The sequence below is a fragment of the Patiria miniata genome, unplaced genomic scaffold, assembly GCF_015706575.1.
Source record: "Patiria miniata isolate m_02_andy unplaced genomic scaffold, ASM1570657v1 HiC_scaffold_10, whole genome shotgun sequence".
NCBI lineage: Eukaryota > Metazoa > Echinodermata > Asteroidea > Valvatida > Asterinidae > Patiria > Patiria miniata.
Window position 1 is genome coordinate 10172688 of NW_024037048.1, and position 22669 is coordinate 10195356.

At 41.6% G+C, this 22669-nt stretch overlaps 1 protein-coding gene across 1 annotated transcript; it reads left to right on the forward strand.

The window, feature by feature from the left end:
• The first annotated feature begins 1115 nt into the window (after positions 1 to 1115).
• LOC119740656 (synaptotagmin-4-like) lies at positions 1116 to 20458 on the forward strand. The gene is made up of 5 exons (XM_038216027.1): positions 1116 to 1173; positions 6098 to 6948; positions 15834 to 15960; positions 17715 to 17869; positions 19644 to 20458. The coding sequence occupies exons 1-5, from the start codon at positions 1116 to 1118 to the stop codon at positions 19791 to 19793; spliced, it is 1341 nt and encodes a 446-aa protein (XP_038071955.1). The 3' UTR covers positions 19794 to 20458.
• The last annotated feature ends 2211 nt before the right edge of the window (positions 20459 to 22669 follow it).

The window sequence follows — 22669 nt, forward strand, 5'->3', positions numbered from 1 at the left end:
TTTACGGAATTGCCCTAGTAAAAATATACCGTTGAGTACTGGCTTTCCATTTTAAATAAGTTTTATTGAAAAAAAAACTCACAAATTTAATTACTATTTATCAACTTGAAAAATAACCATGCAATATGAAACATTCTTGCGTGTTTTATACGTGTGCAGTAGATTCAGCTTTTTTGTAACATAGTACTATACACGCGTACATGCACTTTACATTTCATGTGGTCTATCCAGAAATCCTCGCTCCCCGACATTTTGTTTAATAACAGTAATTCTCATATTTCCGTTGCCACAAAAATTGAAGTGATTAATTTCTTGCGTCACTGCGGGGGCCGTGGGCGATGTGTGCCGAGGTTACATAGCCACGATCCTGGGCTGTCAAGCTATCGATTACTAGTGCGCGCGCTATCTACAGTAGATAACTGATGAACTACCCTCGTCACCGCCTCATGCCGCGTGCTTTAGATGCGCAAATCGCTCCATTTACGCCAAAGTAAAACAAACTGGGAAGAAGCCCACAATTATTAACATCTGTCCTAAATGCTCAGGGGGATAGGTCTTTTAACTGCCATTCTGGAGCAGCATTTAAGGAGGGGGGGGGGCGCCAAGAAGACCTTTTTTGGTAAAACCCTGCGGCCCTTTGCTCATCAAAGCATCTTCCTGGGGCCGGTCTTTTTTTGAATGAGCATGCAGGTTGATGAGTGTTTGGACGGGCTTCGATCAGTAAAGATCGTGCGTTGAATAAACATCAAGAGATGCAGAGTTTGAGGAAAGGACGGATAGAGAGAGTGTTGCCTTTGAATGAAGTGAATCGATAGAATTTATTTGGTGTTTTTTCCGTTCTTTCTTTAAACTGGTATCTGTGCGTTCATGTCAAAACTCGAGATGTACTAGGGCGAATTTATTGCTTGTGGGTTTGTTAACCTCCAGATAATTTACTTGAAGATGACTATATGTTTGTCTTTTTTTTCGTACTGCGTCTTTTAGATCTCAAACTGGGGATGAAAATTAAATTTCATCCCATCTTCCACACAGAACAAAAATACTCAAAACCATCGCTCAACAAGGTTCAATCTCTGCATGCGGTAATGAAACAAAGTCTTTCTAAAAATACAGATATGTCTCAATATTCCTGCAACCAAGACATCTTCGACTTGCAAGTCCGCGTTGTTGCCAGTAAATGACGTCACATAGGCGTCATGCATACGTCCTAGCAACGGTTGCCTGGCGAACGGGTTCGCGATATAGCGCACTTTCGGGAGTCGTCTCTTATGCGCCGTGTGTGTGCACAGTTTAACGGCTGTGCACACAGCACTGACCCACCGATTATTAAAAACACAAGTCGTTGATTCGTCGGGTTGGTTATGGGTTGGATTTTCACAGAAAATGCTTTTCCAGGATGGGAAGTTAATCTGCAACTAGCATATTGCCCCCGCGTAGGCGAAACAGAATACGGTGCCTAACCGAAACCGTGCAGGTATGAAACAAAGTAGGCCTATGTGTTCCAAACCTACAGGGAAAAAAATACAGTTTTCTTTACTTTCACTAACTTGTGTTCACTCAAAACACACCGATCCCAATGGAATGGACGACGAAGTGCCTGTAGTTAATTTCCAAGATTAAATATTCAACTCCACATATTCAAACTTACTTGATTTTCACGTTCTTATAATTATTATAAAGGCAGATAGGGGAAATATTTGGGAGTATTGTGCCTTTGATGGAACAGGAATGGCATTTTGGTCAAAGTATGTCTTCAGATATATATTTGGCTATAGGGCCATCGCAGATTTCTCCTTTGAAGAAATATAGGTAGATTAACAAGCAATTTTCAAAATTTTCAAAATGGCTGCCAATACCTGTTATTTTACTGGGTGCATACCTATGTTCCCCAATACCTATGTTTCCCAATACCTATGTTCCCCAATACCTATGTTCCCCAATACCTATGTTCCCCAACCCTACGGATTTGGGAATAGATAGGCACTGGGGAACGTAGGTATTGAGGAACATCTGGTAGACCACATTCTACCTATATTTTTGCAAAGCACAAATCCACGACGCCCTATAGCAAATATCTTTCTCATGACATACTCTGACTGTTTGCCAATTCCATGCTTGTATATAATCAAAGGCACAATCCCATCACCTATCTGCCGTACTAAATATAGAACTAGACCCAAGTTTGTAGATCGGAGAATAGACTCAAGTTTTATAAGTTATCTTCTTAAATAAAGTTTCGTAGTACTCTTGGGGCTCGCAGTCGAAGTTTCTTGTCTCCAATGGTGTTATTTTAACTCGATGTACTGACGGGCGTTTGTCGATCGAGGAATAATTCAAAGCATAATGTGTATTGATCTCTAAATGTTACAATAACACAGTGAACGCGGCATGGGAAGTTGCGCCCCCACACACTTTTCTGCGGTTATTTTGCCAGGGTTTCATCCTTTTGTCACAATTCCAATAGAAGGAAACACAATAGAAAATGCAGACGCATTTTCTTTTGTTCGTAAAAAGCTTTGCGTGATGCATTGTATCAGTTTGCAGTTTCACAATGTAATAATCTGTAAAGAGCTTACAAACATGGACCTAAAACTGTCTTCCTATCGAGCTCCGAGTTGCCTTTTAAGTAGAAAAAACGTCCGCTTTATATCCGCAAGATTGTTTGCAATGTTAATTCCCGGGGGGACATGATAAGATCTTATCTTGCTAGCAAGAGAAGCGAAGTGTATTTCAAGACATGTTTTCTTCTGATATCAAAATAAGGTCAACAGCAAATGTCATGTCATGGTGAGGTAGGCGACAAACGAGAGAATGAAACGAATTTTGAGGTAGTTTTGTCGACAAAGATTTACAGATCTTTTTTCAAAAGAAAGTGTGGGAAACGAGAAAGCATCCATCGTAGTCTAAAATATTCATGTTTTTAAAAAAACGGAACTAACACTAACTCGCAAGGAACTGAGCAATAATTTCTGGCCCCCGGCTAAACTACCCCGTCTGACAAACATGATTATTAGGCCTGCGTCAAAGCGCGCCAAAATAAGCGCGGGATGTTTTTTTCTTTACGCCATGTTGCCGGCGGCAAACGTACCGTCTGCTTCCAAAAAATGCACCGCGCTCGTATGTGCAGCTGCTCGCATTTTTTTTGCCAGAACACCACTCAAGCCCGAAAATTTAGAAATAATGAGCGGAGGGGGCGAAGCGACGGGGCAATGAATAAGAAAATGGTCTAGGAATGACAGTCAAAGATAGAGCCCGCTCATGGGAGAAATTATGCGAAATAAGCATCAGTGCCGGAGACGCTAATAGGTCCGATGCTTGAAGCCGATTTTGTCCATCAGGGAAGACGAGAAACAAAACAGGCGTGATGCATGCACGCCGTGGTACTGTCTCAGAAACCACTTTCATTTTGTGTTATCAGAATTAAAGTGATGCTAGGGCACAGTGATTGATAAGTAAGTTTCAACTTCTTCCAATTCCAATTCCAATTCAAGTTGAAGCTTTAGAAAAAATTATAGTTGCCATTGTTTGTTGCGGAACTTTGATTTTTGGTAGCCATAGATTATATTTTTCAGCTGTGCTTTTACTGCAGGTGATTGATAAGACAGCTTCGCCATAGTTTCCTGCTTTTGTCTGCTGACTGAATTTGACTAGTCGGAGTGCTTGCTTGAAATATGATTTGACTGTTTGTGACTAACCTGTGTAAAAGGCATTGCAGGAGAAGTGGATAGAATTTTTGACTGTCTGTGACTATTTAAACAGTAGGAGGGTTAATGAATAGAACTTGCAGTGGTAGAGTCTTAAGCCAATTTAATTTTGTCTAAGCAGGACTGTTCTTATCAGAACAAAAACTACATAGCGAAAGTTGATATAAGCAGGACAAGTTCTTTTCAGAACTAAATATCTTCTAAGCAGTAGTTATTACCACATGGTGTTACCGCAAACCGAAACGATATTAATATTGTCTTGTGAGAATTAAAAGTGACGCTAGCGCTAGTGTAATCGATTATTGTTTTTGTTTCAATTTCAATTCCAGTTGAAAAAGTAGTTGCTAATGTTTGCCAAATTTTAGTTTTTGGTTGCCATAGATCAAATTAACTAATTAAAATACCAATAACAGAACAGTATTCAGTAAAGTTATAACATTACTGTAGTAATAACTATTACGGGAAAAAGTAATTTGGGAGACATTCTCATAGACTTGTGCACAATATTTTCTATCTTTAATGTCACCTAACCCTAACTTTACCATATCCTACCGCCTCGAATTTCGGTATATTTATGTTTTGGACCACGAGCAATCGATCTAGCCCATTTGCGACAATTTTGCCTCTAAATAGGAGCTATGACATAAGGGAGACATTTAAATTAAGGTCTCCCTAATGTCCTGGTGTCTCCCTAGGGTATAATTAATCACGACAACACGTCTCCCATAGGTACCATTAACAGGTTTAGCAATGACTTCTCAATCATTTTAATTGTCTGAGATTATTTTCATTCATCTTTATCATAGTCCTCTTCTTGTAGAAATTCCCAATTCTAGAAATATCAAGCCTTTCTAAATGTCATTCTACTTTAAAATCATCAGCCCTTGCCATTATATTTGCACAAAGCATGACCGATTCAGCCTCAAAATGTCGCCGAGCTACCGTGCTCTCATTGCCAGCACGTATCCTCGTTAGCTATCTACCCCCGATAGCACCGCTTTGGATGAAGGCTGTGGGTCTGGCTGCATTACCAACCCGTGGACCGACTGACGCCATACTCAGAACCCTCTGAGTGGACTCCGCTTGTTACAAGTGCTCTCTGCCATAATTTATAACCCAAATCATGACGCTAGTGTGCAGAATTAAAAAAAAAATACTACCCAAATTCTCAGTGGTTTCTAGAGCTACAGCGTTGGAATAGATGTGATATTTGTTTTAGTCGTATAGCGCTGCTGAAACCTTCGAGTGTTTTATGGCGGGTTTTTCGCACATGGCAATCGGCAAATGGCGCAATTTGTCTCTTCCGCGCCGCGACAGATTTTGGTCGTTAATTTTGTTTTTACTCGTTGCTTTCAGGATAAACAGGAATAAATCTTGCTCTTATGCAAAGGTTGAATATATTATCTTTCCATCATGCAATGTTCACAATTTAAAATAATTATGTCGAATTTGTATGGGTGTATTTATAGCACAAAACTATATTGAAAGTGGTATTAATAAAACGGCAAACCATATATTGGATAGTCTAAAAAATAGGGGGACCACGCCCCTTTCCCATCACAAGAATTACATCTAAATGTATTACCACCGATACGCTCCAATTTTCGGACTTGAAAATCACTTTTGTTTCATCAATTTGGGGGAAAATCGGACTTGAAAATTACTTTTGTTTCATTGTTTTGGCGGTTTTCTCTCGAAATAATTTGGGAATTCGTGTTGTCGCTTAGAGGGCGCTATTTATCTCGCTTATGGACGGAAGAATGCTCAATGAACCGTTAAATGAAATCCCTGGTCCTGCTTAAAATTTCATGATGTGCGGCGAGCATTAAAGCTCTGATGAGGGTCTCCAGGGGAAGCCGAGTTGTTTTCTTTTGACTCAGCACTACCCACGTGTTATCAATTCAAATTTCAGAACAAAATCTAAGGTCTGAAAGTAACTATCAAATTTGCAACGTTTTGGCTTTTGCCTCCCTGCTTTGAGCACCTCAACCGGAAAGATGCTTAGCAGACTAGCTTAAAGAAATTAATTAGCTAAGGGAATTAGGGCAGAGAACCAAATATAATTATACAAGTAAGTGCTATTTAAACTTTTGAATGGAAAGTGGAAGACCATCTTTGCTAAGCATAAACTATCCCGCATGTTTTATGCTGTTTGTTGTCAATCTGTAGGAAGTCAGCTTATGACATTGTTATCACATTTTGCGCCAAGGCTTCATTTTTCTAGGGGTTTTCCCATCCGTGTTGTACTGGGTTTTCCCCGACCAAAGAAATGAGAAGTTTGCTTTGGTTTTCTCTCCGAGAGTATATTGCCTCTGACATTATCGGCTCCCAGGTTGGGAATATTTGGGTGACATTCATTAATGAAATAATCTTCTTTTGCTCCTTGTTTTTAGTGTCCACGGCAGCATTGGTCGGAGTCTGTTTGGCCGTCATTACCTCAGTCTTGCTCCTAGTCCTGAGCGTCTACCACTGCTACCGACGGAGATACAAAGCTTCTTTCTTCCATGGCGGGACGGCGGAGAAGGGCAACCGTACCTTCTACGCCAGACCCGCCAGTAAACCCATCAGCAGTCCGGAGTTGTCCTCTCCAGACTCCCTCCACGGGAAAGGGATGCCTACCCTGGGTCCTTCCAAGACCTTCCCTCCGGGTACCCTGAGTCCTGTCTCCCCGCTGTCACACGAGAAGAAAGCCCTGATGAAGACCTACAGCGCCAGCACAGGTGGTGTCAGCGGTGGGATGGACCCGGGGACCTTCAACAAGGATTGCTACTCGGAGGGAGGGGAGCTGAAGAACGAATCAGGATGGCAGGGGGACAACAAGCTGCAGGGATCATCCACGGAGGACCTGACCCATCTAGGACAGATCACCTTCACGGTGGAGTACCGCACCGACAAGGGGGTGTTCACAGTCACCATCCACCAGGCTCAGGGTCTACCCGTCAAGGATCCACAGAGCGGCACCTCGGATCCCTACATCAAGCTCTGCCTCCTCCCGGAGAAGAAGCACAAAGTCAAGACGAGGGTGATGAGGAAGACCTTGGAGCCAGTCTACGAGGAGACCTTCACCTTCTACGGCCTGGCCTACAACCAGCTGCAAGGCGTCACGCTCCACTTCGTCGTCATGAGCTTCGACCGCTTCTCCAGGGATGACGTCATCGGGGAGGTCGTCGTGCCATTGGCTAACATTGACCTAAGCGAGAAGGCAGTGACCTTGACACGGGAGGTCAAACCCAGACACCCGAAGGTGAGTCAATAATCGGTCTAGTTTCAAGGACCGCAGACGTGACTTACTTTGCACACCCGACTGAAAGCATCAATAACAATCGCAATGAATTGTGGTGTATTAGGGAAGTTGAAACCTATCCCAGCATGCATTGCAATAACCCAATGCTGTCTGTGGTACATTCTAAAAATATGCCAAATTAAAAAAATAAACCCGTAATTTCGGACCCCAATTTTGGACTCCGGAGACAATTTATAGCTACGCAGGTGCTTCAAATCTTTATTTAACTTTACATATAATTTTTAAAAGCCCGTTATTTGTTTGGATTCTTTGTATATCTAGGGAAATACTAAATCCCACCCGCAGGTAGGATCAAACCCATTTTATCCTCGGAAGCGTATCTGATCCTCGCTGCTCTGTTTACAGGAAAATGCTTTCACCGTGTCACCATAATCTTAGTCTTAAATAAATAAGGACGGTTTCTTTTCGCATGGTTTCCATCTGCGTTTTAAAGAGAGACAGATGGAATGGAGAGATACTTGAAGTTGTTATTCTGGTTTCTGCGTCAAAGATACTGACAGGTCGGACTTAGGTACGGATCTGAGAGCTTATACGCCCGCGCCCTGACATTAAGGGCAGAGAGATCAGGCCTGTCCTTTTGTGGTTAGAAACTAGGAAGGGTTGAGGAATTTTCTTGGATTTCTCATCAACTTTGGATTCTTTGGACTCTAGATAATCACCCGAGATGAAGCAAAGAGCATATTTTCATCTTGGCGGTTTGGTAATCACGGAGACAAAAAAAGAAGCAAGCACAGCTGGGCTGATCATTGAGATCGAGCTGCTAAGAAAAACAAAGTAATTGCTTGGCAAATGTATGTGCTGAGCAAAAAATCCACCGGGAACCAGCTAAGACCTGTTCACATCGCAAGATGAATTGGCTGGTAAGCCTGCTAAGTCAATATTTTCTGAGCAAATTTCTGTGTTTAGTAGCGCCATGAGAATTTGAGCCGGGATCGATGGGGGTCCGTGGTCTCACAGATCCGGTTTCAGATTAAAACTGAGTATCGAGGAGGGGGTTTGAGAACTTTATTGCTCCATCTCATGGTGGAACCCAGTAAAAAGGGCGTTCCGTCTGCCGAGCTCATGAATAACAGTTACCCACTCAAACTATTCTATATTAGAGAGAGTTCTGAGGGCCATGGAATCGGGGAATTGAAGACAATATGGCACTGCACCTCTGGCCTGGACTTGGGGCATCCAATTCTGAGCATTTCGGATGCAATTGGGTCCGAAAGTGGCGCTATTTCGCCCTGATGTGGAGGGATCCTTTTTTGAAAATGTTTTGGTATCATTCCTTTTAGGGTGGTCTTCTTTGGGTGAGAATTTCTCCAAAAAGTCATCGGTCGACTCACCAAAAATTGAACAGAAAATGAAAGACGACATGTTGATCATCATTTGTCTGTGTAGCATGAACACCTGTGAGAGTTTTGAGTATGTTCAAAAGAATTTTGAAGTATGGGGATTAATCACAAGTCTCTACGGGAATACATTTTTACTGGGTTGCAACTCTCAACTCGTCATACTCGGTCATGGTCTATAGTTTGCAAAAGAGGCTCCCAAGAAGATGCTCTCTCAAACGGTTTGACATTGACATTCGATACGATAATGGGAAGTCGAGTTCAGAATCAATTTCCATTGTCGATTTCTTTCTCTCTCGTTTGCAATCGAGAATAAGGCGGAAGAAACTCCAGAAGGATTAAGCGATTCTATTTTTTCCATGAAAAGTAAAAAGAGTCGATATTCGGAATTATTTTTAGCAAACGGAAGCCGTACCCTTCGAAATGCATTAATATGCATATTTCAATGACGTCATTGGTTACTGCACGCGGCAAATCAGGCCGTGTCCGATACTTGGCTACGGATTCATATAACACATGGGTCTGTGGGAGGTGACTGCGGCCGCTACCATGGGCCCGTGTGTTATATTCAGCCGTAGCCGTTAATTTGAACAAAGCCTCAATAATGAAGCCAAAACAAAATGCCTGCATGTAAATATGCCAATGACGTCACACCATCAGAATAGACTTTTAACAGTCTATTTTGCGCGTATTTTCCCTACCAAACCCCAGTAAATCTTCTAAACCCTACGCTAGCGTTAAGGGATAAAGGACCCATACATTTGATTTGTTTTAATGCAGTCCTTGGAAATACACATCTGTGTCCTATTTAACCTTATTTTTAATTTTCATTTTGCCATTTTCAAAAGTATTTTGGTGCCTCTTTGTTTTTTGTGCTAATGCAAATTTACATATTCATGAGCAAAGTGTGATATCATCTCAGGCAGAAACCTCAATGTTACTGCTATTTCAGCACCAAAAGTAACCAGAATTTTCGATATTTTGCTATCATATATTTCTTTTCTGAGGTAATTCGTTGTGTCATGCATGACAGAAAGCCAATGAACAACCTTTTTGCACAAATATTTTCAATGAGCAAATTTTTGGGTTCACACTTTGAACAGACAACCCCAGTGAACAGTGTCTTCCTGAAATGACATCACAGCGACAGCGCCCTCTGTTGTCCTCAAAAGCATGGGACATTTGAAATGTTTAAAGAAGTGCACTTTTGAATACAATTAACCAGCAAAGGGGTATCAAATAGTTTTCATACATTTGTAAGAGGAGTAGAAAGTTGCACAAAATGTGTTCCTAACAAAAAAATATGCCATGGCCCCTTTAACTCCACTGAAAAATTAATTCATTCATGTTTTTGTTATAGTGAATTGTATTCAGATTTGTATTTTATTTGAGGTACGTGTCGTTGTTTTGCACGTATACCTCATCTAGACTGACCCTGGCCTACTCTTCATATATTCCGTTTCTACTTTCGTGAATACTTCAGAGTTGAATAATAAGTGACAGCCTTCGACATTTGCAGCCGGGAGGCCTGAAAGTGTACGAACCCCTGTCCGGTACCAGACTATTCCTCCCTTACAGCCTCATGCTAGAACGGATAGAACACGGGGTGACGAGAGAGACGAGGCTTAGCTCAGTCATGCAAGAAACCCGAACATCGTCTTGAGAGATCAGAGCATGAGATTAAATCCGCCAGTCTGCGTCTTGATGTACTCGGGCCGTGCCATATGGTACGGAAATGAACTGCGCGCGCTCGCCACCAAATGACGTCATGGATTTTCAAAGCACATTTGCTTTAGACCGCAAACTTCCTGTTAGCTTTGAGTGTAATCTATTCAATGTATCCTCGAGCGCTAGTTTAGCCTGTTGCCTAAAACATCCTCATGCTCTGAAATACTGGCTTCAAAATAAACTGGAATCCAAACCCTGTTTTGTGTATCGACCACGCTTTTTAGATCAAGTATAAACAGGGTGATATTTCAGGCAGTGCAAATTTGACAAATTAACTGTGGAGTTCGGGGAGTCTCGGCAAATATGGTTTAAGGGAATGTCGAGGTATCGTTTCACCGAGGTCCGTGCTGGTGCAGCGTGACAGGACGGTTTGCTGGGCCAGGATCGGGGCTAATTCGCCCCTCACGAGCCGGGGTCTTGCCCCGCTTGTCTCCGGTGTCTGCCGGAGTTTAGTTGTTAACTGCCCCCCGAGAAGAGTTTTCGTAAATAGCTTTGGGACGAAAGTAAAATAGGTCATGTAGAACGACTTACGAAAAAGGTTGGATATTTTAGCTTTGGATTTTTAAAATTGTTACTGTCATTGTCGTTGTCATGTGGCTGTTGTCCATTTGCATTTTGTCACCTTTGACAGTATGGACATGGTGACCGTTCATTGGGTCGAACCAAAAATTGACCTGAGTTGGGTCTGAACCCGCGACCTCTGGAACACCACGGCTGGTTTATTTGCAATTCGAAAAAAAAAAACCAGTGCACCTACAATGTTGTCACCTTCGTCGACCCTGTCACATGTTTTATTGCAAAACTCTCTGGTCGTCAAAACGACAATGTCATCGTTGCCATTGTCCCTGTCTTTGTCCCCATCGCCATTTTCCTGCCGTCAACACTTTCAGAGTCTTTATCCTCACCGTGTTTGTAAAGTTTCAATAATTCATTTTCTTATTTCTGGTGGGAAAAAATCTCACATCACTAGGCCTACATTATCACTAACGTCTTCTTGTAGATTGCACGATATGGAAAATCGATACACATTTGCGTCACATCAAACGTATGACACCATAAATTTCTGTCTTTAAGCAAACGTTGCAATTAGTTGAAGTGGGCATTATAATCCATGAAACGACGGCATTGATGTTTGACAAGAACGCTCACATTTTCTCCTGTTTCCAAAGCCTTAAAAGCATTTCATCGCATCCAGTGGGAATTGTATTTGTGCGCATGCAGCCGATCAAAAAAAAAAACCACCGCGTAATCAGATGCCATTTTCGGTTGCCATGACGACAGAGGCGTCGAACCATAAAGATCAAGCCTCAGAATCGGTAATGGCGCGCGACCCGTGAGTTTTCCCGCCGAGCGTGGTCGTCTGTTGTTATCACTGGCCGCCGTGTCCCCCGCGGGATTATAAGGCAGCCAGGCGGGCTGCTGGGAAAACATGCACGGCCCCACGCCATTGTTGTTGTTGTCATTATTGCGAGCAGTCGAGGGAATTTTCTCCCCTTCCCCCCAATTTGTTCCCGCCATTTTGTTTTTGTTGCGACACCTTGCTTCATGTCCGGATTGTGAGCTGTATAAACACGACGAACACGACTTGCGTTTACAGTGTAGGCCTACATACCTCAACTTCACATGATGCCGCTTTTCGTCTTCATTGGATACAAAGAGGTTTCATTTCATAAATTTTCAATGCAGAAAATGTCAAGCTTATAGGATTATTCAGTGTTTCCTCTCGTCTTTGAGAAGGCTTTTAAAAGTGCTGAATCAGTTTTTAAACGGAGACTGCTCAATCCAAGACATTAAATCTACGATTGCGCGGAATAGGCGAATGTGTTTTATGGTTAAAGGGAATATACAACATTTGCTTTTGCTATAATTTTCAGAAATGGATGGATTTTTGGGGGTTGGTATTTTTTAGCAAATATTGTTACACTGACTTGTTTGATGTTTTGTGTTCGTAGATGCTGGAAAAACCAAGAAAAATCAATCATGTTCTTGTAGTCTGTTCCCTGACCCCACATAAGATAAAACGGAGCAATTTATAGATGTCGGGGAATTGTAAGGTCAGGGAACCGGTATAACTGGCTTGTACCCGTTCATAGGTGTGTGATCGATTGCAAACAAAATGCGGACTAACTAAATATGGTAAATTGGGGGCAGTATTTGAAGGAAGAAAAACAGGTTTTTTTTCCAACGCCGCTCGGCCGACCAGCGTTGGAAATTGATACAAAAATATACCACTTTCTTAAAAATGACAGCACACCAGGTGCCATGACTTTACAGGATGTTTTAGACTGTCTTCACTAACAGTCCAGTAAGGTATTTCATAACAATTTGGGAGTTTTGTTTTTGATGTTTGCAAATGTTGTATATTCCCTTTAAACATCTTCGTTGTGTGCCAATAATTTTCCTTCGATGTCTAAATTGCAAGTTGCAGACATTTATCTATTAGCAGAATAAACGGTGTCGATTTCCATGTTCGCCTGCAATACTGTCATTAGAATAATTACTGTGTTATTTTGAACTTCCCGAGTCCTAACTTATAATAATCCCATACTTCAAATGCATTAGTCATTAGAATAAATCTTCTGCTTACATAAAAAAAAATTCTAGGAAAATTAACCGGCACACTTGTCCAGACAATCCTAATTGAGATGGATGCTATGTGGGGGAGACAACGAATTAAGCATTTGTCAACATCATCCGAGCTGGGAGCAATAGGATAGAAATGTGAGACGGTGCAAATGATGACGGTTTGAGAAAGATGCGGGCTTGAAAACAAGACGCCATCAGAGCAAATACGTGGGGAGAAGAAACTCGGGGATGTTTCCGGACTGTCTTGAAGCCTGCGCCGTTAGCCCCGGGGGCGCGTGCGAGGAATACCGCCGCTGCGATTAAAATCCGCGGTGCTTGCGCGTGTTTGCGACTCGTAGTATTGACGGGTTACCTCCGTTCACCGACGATGGTGGGCACCCGGGGTCGGGTCTAAAATCCCCCAGGGCACGGGAGCATAATTGGCATTAAAGTGGTCACCCCTAACCTTAAAGACTTCATCTCTGGATCTGCGGGATCGTGTCACGACACTTTATATCAACAACTTAAACTAAACCTGTAATCAACAAGCTTATAGTATCGTCTCTGTGCCTATCTCTCCCAGCTCTATGGACTGACTGACTGACTGACTGTTACTTTAAAGCCGGGCAGTGCTATTGTATATGATCACCCCATAACACAGATAAATGGGCTGAATTCGGCCCATTGTGCAGACCAGATGCATGAAAAGACTCCAGGGAATAGCCATGACTTGTGTCACATATTTTATTTAAAAAATATTTTGTGGACAAACAGCTATTCGAAATTACATCGTGACGTGATGACGTCATCATGACGTCACTTACAACACATCCCGGTTTAGGTATACACCAAGTTACAATCGAATCTGAATCACAGTTTAGTTTATACATATAGGCCTTACAAAAATACCCCTTTAATTTGACTTCTCATGACATGCGACAACGTCATCATGACGTCACTTTAGTTTTCATCTGTAACACATTCCTTTCTATAGGTACCTACCAAGTTACAACCAAATCCGACCGATAGTCCTATAGATATAGCTTTAGATAAATTACCCCTCTAATATGACGTCACATGACACTTGATGACGTCATCATCAGTGCTCTCACCTTTATCATTGTAATGTTACCATTTTAGCTGCTGCTGTTGGTGATTGTGTTGTTGTATGTCAATAAATAATAAAATTATAAAGAAAAAATCAACAGTGGTGAAAATCCATCACAAATGTGTCTTTAAAATGAAAGACTTCTTTCAGAGTCTGTGTAATGTTAACACATGGAGGTAAATATCCTGTTCAGTTTGAGTATACTCTAGATTGAGTTATTGTTTCGTTTGACATATCCTTGAGTAACAGAAGTATGAGAAATGTTGATAGACTAAAAGATCAAAAAGAAACGCTGACATATGTTCCCTTCTCCCTCTGTTAAGTTCATGTCAAATATTCATTCATCTTGTTGGTTCCCATGCTGGCGATTTGACCTTTTCATATGACTGTCGTTTCTTTAATAGAAAATGATCGATAGCAGGCCGGCCAAAAATAGAGCATCCCTATGTACATGTATACGTGCATGGTGGCAATTCAGCGTTCGATCAATGCCAAGGACGCCCTCAAATTCAATCTTTAAGGCAGGGCACGCGTTGCTAAAAGACCTTCATTGCAATGAGGCTTTTGTCTTTTAAGGTCAAGTTCATTTTATGTTAACACCAAATAGATATTTATATCACAGAGAGGTCGTTTTTAATTATGTCATCCATGATTACGCGATAGGACATGTCGGGAATTGTATTGATTTATAATGCAGTGAATGAAGAATATCATTTGACAATGACAAATGTTGACCAAATGACAATGACGAACAAAAAATGCATTATTTACGATACATATAATAGTGTGACAATGTGACCACGACAAGCAACCCAGTGACGTTGACAAAACGGAAAATGCGTTTTCAATGATACAGTGCAATAAAAGCAGGGAGTCTTGTGTGATGATAATTTGTGACAATATGACCACGACAAGTGACCAAGTGACGTTGACAAAACGGAAAATGCGTTTTTTTCTATGATGCAGTGCAATAAAAGCTGAGAGTCTCGTGTGATAATATGTGGCAATATGACAACGACAAGCGACCAAGTGACTTTGACAAAACGGAAAATGCGTTTTTAAGATGCAGTGCAATGAAAGTAGAGAGCCTTCATGTGACAATATGACCACGACAAGCGACCAAGTGGCGTTGACTAAACGGAACATGTTTTTTTTTATGATAGAGTGCAATGAAAGTAGAGAGTCTTTGTGTGAGAATATGACCACGACAAGCGACAAAGTGACGTTGACAAAACGGAAAATGCGTTTTTTTATGATACAGTGCTAAGAAAGCAGGAGTCTTGTGTGACAATATGTGACACTTTAAGTGAACTGAAAGCAAACTGTCATTTCTTATAATTGTCCGACATCATGACGAGTGACAAGCGACCACGACATGACAGCATCACTTACACACATTCTGACACGACATTCTCTTTACTGAAATCCCTCACTGTCTCATATCAAATAGATTTCTTCGTTGTCCGTATTGTCACCTGTATGCATATCACGTTGCATTCTAAACAAGGTGTTTACTTTCTTAGCTCCGTAGACACTATAGGGAGCTAGCTCCATGGTTGATGGTAGATTCATTCGATTCTGAAACTTTTCCCCGTTAGAATTTTCTGTGGGGAAGCATACAGGTCATGTTGCATTTCAGCTGCCCTTCGCCAAATATTGATTCATGGACAGTTTCACTCATGGAAAATGGACCACCGAAAATGTTTAAGTTGGAAACAAGTAGCTGTGGGTGAATCGTTTTCACCGACAGTTTCCAGGTTGATACTTTTTTTTCGACAATGGCTAAAAAAGAAAATGGACAATTTCATAGACGTGGTACCCGATTCAGATCCTGGATTGGTTAAAGAAAATTATTTAAATAGAACATTGCCGAAAAGTTTAATCCCGATTCATGATTGTTTATAAATTTGAGTTAATGGACAGGTTATTTTCAAGCAGAAATTCTTTCTTAATTTATTATTGATCTATGAAATCTGATATCGAGTTGCATTCACCAAAAATCTTCCCTACTTTTTCCCCCTTCCCCCATTTTTCTCTCCTCACACACCTTCCTTTATCTTGTCTCGCCTCACCCCTTTTATCTGTAGATCTCCAAGTCCCAGGGTCGGGGTGAGCTCCTGACGTCTCTCTGCTACCAGCCTGCGGCTAACAAGCTGACCGTGGTCGTCCTGAAGGCAAAGAACCTGCCCAAGATGGACGTGACAGGACTTTCAGGTATGCACGTGTTTTGAATTGCCCCTGAAAAGATCAAACCGGCAAATGTCGCTGCCAAATTTGCATAGTATCGGTAACGTCCAAACGACACCGCACCTGTCAAACCAGGGGCGGCAGAACGCTTTTCAAATATGGGGGCAACACCAAAAAGGGGCACTTGCTCAGAAAAAGGGGGCACCTTCCCGTCGGTGTGAAAGTGGAGGAAAAGAATATGGTCCCGTTCATTTCGCTATAAAACTATGACGAGGAACAGATTATGAATACGTTGTCCATCTTGCCCTCTGTGTTTCTTTATCTAGTTATGTAGGGAGACCATTTTTTTTTATCGCAAGAGGAGCATTTGTTGCTTTTGATGACCAGTTATGACCATTTCAGGTGAAGAGCACTAGCATTTTTAAGGGCAGTTTTCCATCTTGAGACTCGGGGCACAATTTTAATGTCGCGAGCGGGGCACCTATTGCGCTTTTGAGGGGAAGCTTTCCATCTCGAGAAGTTATCGCAAGAGGAGCACTATTGTTTTTGATTGCCAATTTTTCATCTCGAGAGGGGCATAATTTTATGCTTTCGAGGGACAGCTTTCCATCTGGTGCAGAATCTTGTTAATGCGAGAGTGATACTTGTGTTTTTGAGGGGCAGTATTGCATTACAAGAGAGGAGGCAATTTTATTTCTAGCGCGATCATTGTGTGCGTTTGAGGGGCAGTTTTCTTTTCATCTCGAGGGGGCACATTTATAACCGCGAGTGTGGCACTTTTGTTGGCCTGGAAATATCGGGGGGGGGGGGGGGGCAAGTGCTCCCCTGCTCCCCGGGTCCGCCGCCCCTAGGTCAAACCGACATGATCTAAAACCTTAAGGTCCCGGACTATCTCGTGAAACCGGCATTGCCCCGGTCACAACGGTACCTGTCTTCGTTAAACCGGTAAACCGGTATTTCTTGCAGACTAGCCGCTCTTGCAAACCGGATTTTTTTTCTCAGCAAACCGTACCACCGAGTTTACCGGCCACACCTTGTCCGGGCTCATGCCTAATGAGCTCAACCCTCTCTGCACCATGCCCAATAATAAGTGCCCTTTCCCATCTAAAAGCCAAGCCCAAAACCTACTGGCCGAACCGCAAACCAAGCAGCGCCTGCCATTTTGTCAGACTCTGGGACATCGAGTGCTGAAAAACATGCAAAACGAAATCAGGCCAACTTAACTCACTCTTTAGCCAGCAAAAGTCGCCAATATTTCCAAGAAAAGGTGCTCAGTATTTCACCAACCAAGTTTGAAGACTCAGTTCATTTTTTTAAGGAGACATTTCTACAATATTTGCACATGAGAGGGAGGTCAAGTGATTTCAAAACGAGGCTAAAGACTAGACTGGTACATGTCCAACCATGGCCCAACTGTTTGAAAAGACTGACCTCTTCATACATTGTCATTAGTCTGGTGGCTGACTATGGAGAAACGTGTAGTAGTAGAGACTAGTACCAGACATACCAGGAGATGTTTTCTTTTGGCACAGTTGATTGATGCAGTACTGAAGGGTTGTTGGACTGGTTGTTTCAGGTGCCAGTCTATTTTCTTGTATTGCATGTTTTCAATACCATACCATACCAATATCAATACCATACCATTTGGGGAATCTCATAAAACAGTACAGATCGGGGTACCATTTTGCCTGCCCAACGCTCACATCAGTTGAACCACTTTTTCCCATGACGAGATCGCTCCTTTAATCCACATTAACCGACCTTTGACATCCTGTCCTCAGACCCATACGTCAAGATCTACCTGATGTACAACAACGGCCGCTTGGCCAAGAAGAAGACCCGCCTGAAGAAACGCACCCTCAACCCGGTCTTCAACGAGTCTTTCCTCTTCGATGTTCCTCTAGAGGGCTTGGAAAACGTCAGCCTCGAGTTTCAGGTATAAAAAAAAACCCAGAAGGAATCACAGACATAAAATAAGTCTGGAGCATCCAGACCGGATTTAATCTAATGTCCGACGAAACGTAATGAGATTTTTACAACTGAAAGTGCCTAGCGTTGCCCCGAGTCTCAAATTAGACCCCGTCACGAAAAAAACGTCTGCGTTAGGCAGCTCGGAGATAAATTGAATACCTGAAGTGCATGCAGTGCGGATGACTTTCATGAATGCTGCGAGTTTTTTTTCCCTGATAATTATTTACCAGACCTTGTCTTGTTGGAATGACCTATGGTATGGGTCTGTCAAATGAAATTAGAATGTCAGTGAAAACAGCATAATTGGAATGAATTTCCCGCCGGGAGAACGTTGAGGTACGGTATCTCTGGATGATGTGGTTGTTATGCATTGCAGTGGTTTTTAAATAGTTTCGTTATTCTAGACTCCAAATAAAGGAATGCACTTAAATGCTGTTAGAGATAATGTCTCATTTCGCAGATAAGGAAACAGAAAAAAATGAACACTGTAATTGTTTCAACCACAACCGACGTCCTCACCGCAAACTAACTTTACATACCAAAACAAAAAAGCAACACTCGCAACAACACAAGCGAGTATTCCAACTTGAGTAATATCACTAGCTCACATTTTTCCCCTTCGGAATCAAACATTGTATTCAGAAGAGATTATCATGAAATAACGTCAAATAAATGATTCTTGAATTGAATGTACAAAAACAGCAATTATAACGGTTTTCACAACAATTGAAACAACCATGACAAACACAACGTGATTTGTTGTAATTACTACAACTCATAAAAAAAAACATGACTAAACGCTATATTCAACGCAACCATAATGAAGAGTGGAGCGCTGTGGCCTAATGGTTACGGTGTTCGACTCGGGACGTGCAGTGGCATGGTACATGGGTTTGAACCCTGACGGGTAACATGGTGCTTGTGTTCTTGGGCAAGACACTTTACTACAATTAATATGCCTCTCTCCACCCAGGGGTATAAATGGGTACCTGCGAAGGTAGATAGAGACTAGAATGCGCTGATCACGAGCTGCTGCTGCAAAAAAAAAATGGTCTCATGACCTGATGAGCAGGGGTAATATTGTATAGCGCTTTAAGACCTTTTATATAAGCACATTATTATTTAACATTTAAAGATAGCAAAAGACAACCTCGTTCCCATGGTGTCGAGCAGTACGCTCCCGCCACTACCTGCTCTCACACCCTGCTATTGGATCACTTGTATATCCAATTTTTTTTTGGAAACGTATGCAAATTAGGAATAGTCTGGTGCCTGCCTGTACTTTACGTCACAGAGTGTTAGAGTGTATACCCTGTCAGTGGTAAAAATTAGAATCAATTCGTCGCGGGGGTGAGTTACGAAAGCACGATTTTTTTTTTCAAATTTAAAATGTTACAACTTATCCAGCCAATTTGCAGTATCACATTTGACCAAATTGGAAAGGAAAGGATTATTTTTGAGAAGGTATGGACGTAATAGTTACAATGAACGTGAAAACATGTAATGCACGTTGGAAATAACAACACCAAGTGCACTATAAATCCATTACTTGCTAACTGCGCTATCGAATCATGATTCAGCAAACAAGCTTCTATGCCAGGGCTTACTATTGGAAACGAGGTTAAAAATAAAGTAAGCCCTTGGATTATTGGAAATGAGGTTGAAAGTAAAGTTAGCACTGGATACGAGGTTGATCAAGAGTTCATAGCGTTTCATCTGTTACTTTTTTTCCCACTCAGGTTCTGGACCACGACCGGGTCATGAAGAACGAGATCATCGGGCGCCTCGTTATCGGCAAAGAGGCGGGCGAAAACGAGGCCCAACACTGGGCGGACATCATGCGCAACCCCAGAAAGCAAATGGCCGAATGGCACAAACTGACAGACTAAAAATGGCGTCCGAAGGTCAAAGGTCGCAGATGACGTCACTCATTAAAACAATCACATTATTTGGAAACAATTTATGTATATTTTTGTGTTGATAAAATGCATGTACAATGTTAAGTTAAAATTGACAAAAAATATAATTAATTAATCACTACGTCCAATTAAAGCAAAGTACATATAGTGTGAATCCGTGTCATAGTTATTCAAAGCAAGTGCATTTTAATAGTACAGAGTTTATTTTAAAAGGCCAAAAATAATGTTTACGGTTATTGCATCGTCTATGAAATTTGCAGACGAGATGTTATGGAAACGCGTACCGTTGGATTGGATTGAAATGAACATAATATTTGAATGCTCTGTATAAAAAAATAACCAAAGGGACTTTATTTTTGTATCGCTAAAACGACGAACGTACGTTTGATGAACGCTTATCTCGCCCTCGACTGACGTAGATAAAAAACCAACTGATCTTCCATTTCCAAAATCCAACGTGTAGTTGACGCTTGTTTCTTGCAGCTTTTTGTAAATACATGTATATTATGCTGTAATATGTGTGTCAATGGCAAAATTCCATGGAGCTTTGTGGCTCCGATCATATAGTAGTAACATAAATCATTTTTGTTCTGATTTCTTCTGAAATTCGGGCGATTCATAATGCAGTGCGCCACCAAGAGTTTACCACGGAGAGTTAATTTTTTCCAGTGCATTGTGGGAGATGGTCGACAATTCGCAGCGCGGGACATTTGAAATTGTTCGTTTTTTCAGTCAGTAGTGTCGTAATTAAGCGTATAATTCGAGGATCTGTTTGCCCTTTTCTTTTCTTGTTATAAATATGGTGTTTTTTCGTAAGGCGGCAGAACGCTATGCCCCAATTTATAACATATTAGCTCAAGTTGTCTACTGACACTCATTCAAGTTTTCAATGTATTGTCGACCGTATACTTGAAAAATGGACTCTCCATGGCAAACTCTTGGTGGCGCACTGAATTGTGAATCGCCCGAATTGATTCGCATCTTTTGCTTGCTGCTGATGTTTGTAAATTTGCCTTGAAAGTAAGATATTTGTTTTAAGCAGTTTTACTGAAACGCTTCATGGAATTTTTCCATTGAATGTAAATGTGTAGATTACCAAATGCAATGCTGTGTGGTTGTCGCAATAGCACAGTGATAGAAATAACTGCCTATACACTTGTAGAAAAGAGTAGCAAAGATGTATATAAACCGTAGTGTGACGAAAATGACATAAATTGGGACGGGGAAGGATTGTCAATGTTAAATATTGAAGTGATTTGGTGATAATACTGAAATCTGATTGGTCCAAGAGTTGACAGGGCCGGGTAGACACTACCAATCGAGCCAATCAGGGTAAAGAAACTTCTGTTTTTCGTCTAATCAGAAACAATAGATGTTTAGTGTGTACTCACGCATGATGTTCATTTAGACACGTTAATAAAAGCACATTATTGTAATCTGTAAGAGGTAGCAACGCAGTGACACTATAGAAGAGTTCAGACATTAGTCAGGGGTTGACTATTAAACGTTTCGAGTAGCCTACACCAGCCTTCTTCAAGCATTATGCTGTACCATACATGCCATACATAATGTAATGTTAATGTAATATGTTAATGTCTGTGTAACACAGTAACACCTAAAGTAGCGATAGGTATGTCAACATGGAAAGAAAATATAAACATATTGCATAACTTGCTACCATCACCAAAGTAAGCATGTTCAAATGTGTCTTTTTTTTCAATAGGGTAAGTTCGTGCAACAACCATTAGTCAACCAATGGTTGGTTGGTGTCAAACAGTGCGCGTGCGCTGTAACATTAAAGTGCGAACGGCTCTAGTCGAACCATTGTCAACATAATGGTGGTCAGAGGATGTTTGGATTGTTAATATTCTTTGACATGTTGAATGAACCGGTAGATATCTCCAAGGCCCACCAGGCTAGTCCATAGATAGACCCCAATATATGATAAATGCCCCCACTTCGGAAATTCAAGAAAAATTACTCACAACTCTCCCAGGTGTTCGAGACACACATTACATTACAGCTTAGTTTATCATCTTGCATTTTTTTCAATTTATTGGGGTAATCTGATGACTTTTGGGAAAAATTTCCATCCGAAGGTGACCACCCCTTAAAGAAGTCCTGAAGCCCATCGCCATTTTGAAAAACAGTGTCTACTAGACTCCATTGCAAAAGTAGAGCACTTTTAGGGCCCCAATTTCATTCAAATTTCACAGAAATGCAAGCTCACAGTCTAGTCCTGTGCATGGTTCCACCCTTCTTTTGTTTGTTAAAACCTTATCATGGCCCACAATGTGCTCAATACTGAAGAATTGAGGGCATGCACATCGTGATTTGGCCGGCGTAGGCAATTTCAGACCGATTTGCTGGTTTGCACCCAGTACAACTCGCTGCGTTTAATCTCTTGTTAATGGTTCCCTCTGCACTTAATAAACGAAACATCGGACTATCTTATTGCACTAATATGAAGCCCGGGAAGGGACAGGGTGGAATTTTTTTTTGGCATTTGCTAATTCGTTCGAACGAATTACTAATTCGTTCGCACGAATTACAAATTCGTTCGCACGAATAAGTAATTCGTGCGAACGAATTAGGAATTCGTGCGAACGAAATAGCAATTCGTGGGAACGAAGTAGTAATTCGTGCGAACGAATGAGCAATTCGTGGGAACGAAATAGTAATTTGTGCGAACGAATTAGTAATTCGTGCGAACGAATTAGCAAATTCCAAAAAAAAAAAAATTCCACCCTGTCCCTTCCCGGGCTTCATACACTAACAATAGTTACGTTCTCGCGCGAACTTGCCCATAAGGGACCGATCCAGTAAGCCCCTCCCACTGCGCACGT

Coding starts and splice junctions, on each gene's coding strand:
- LOC119740656 (XM_038216027.1), top strand. CDS start 1,116: ATGTCTCAATATTCCTGCAACCAAGACATCTTCGACTTGCAAGTCCGC. Junction 15,961..17,714: donor GGACGTGACAGGACTTTCAG/GTATGCACGTGT, acceptor TCCTGTCCTCAG/ACCCATACGTCAAGATCTAC. Junction 17,870..19,643: donor ACGTCAGCCTCGAGTTTCAG/GTATAAAAAAAA, acceptor TTTCCCACTCAG/GTTCTGGACCACGACCGGGT.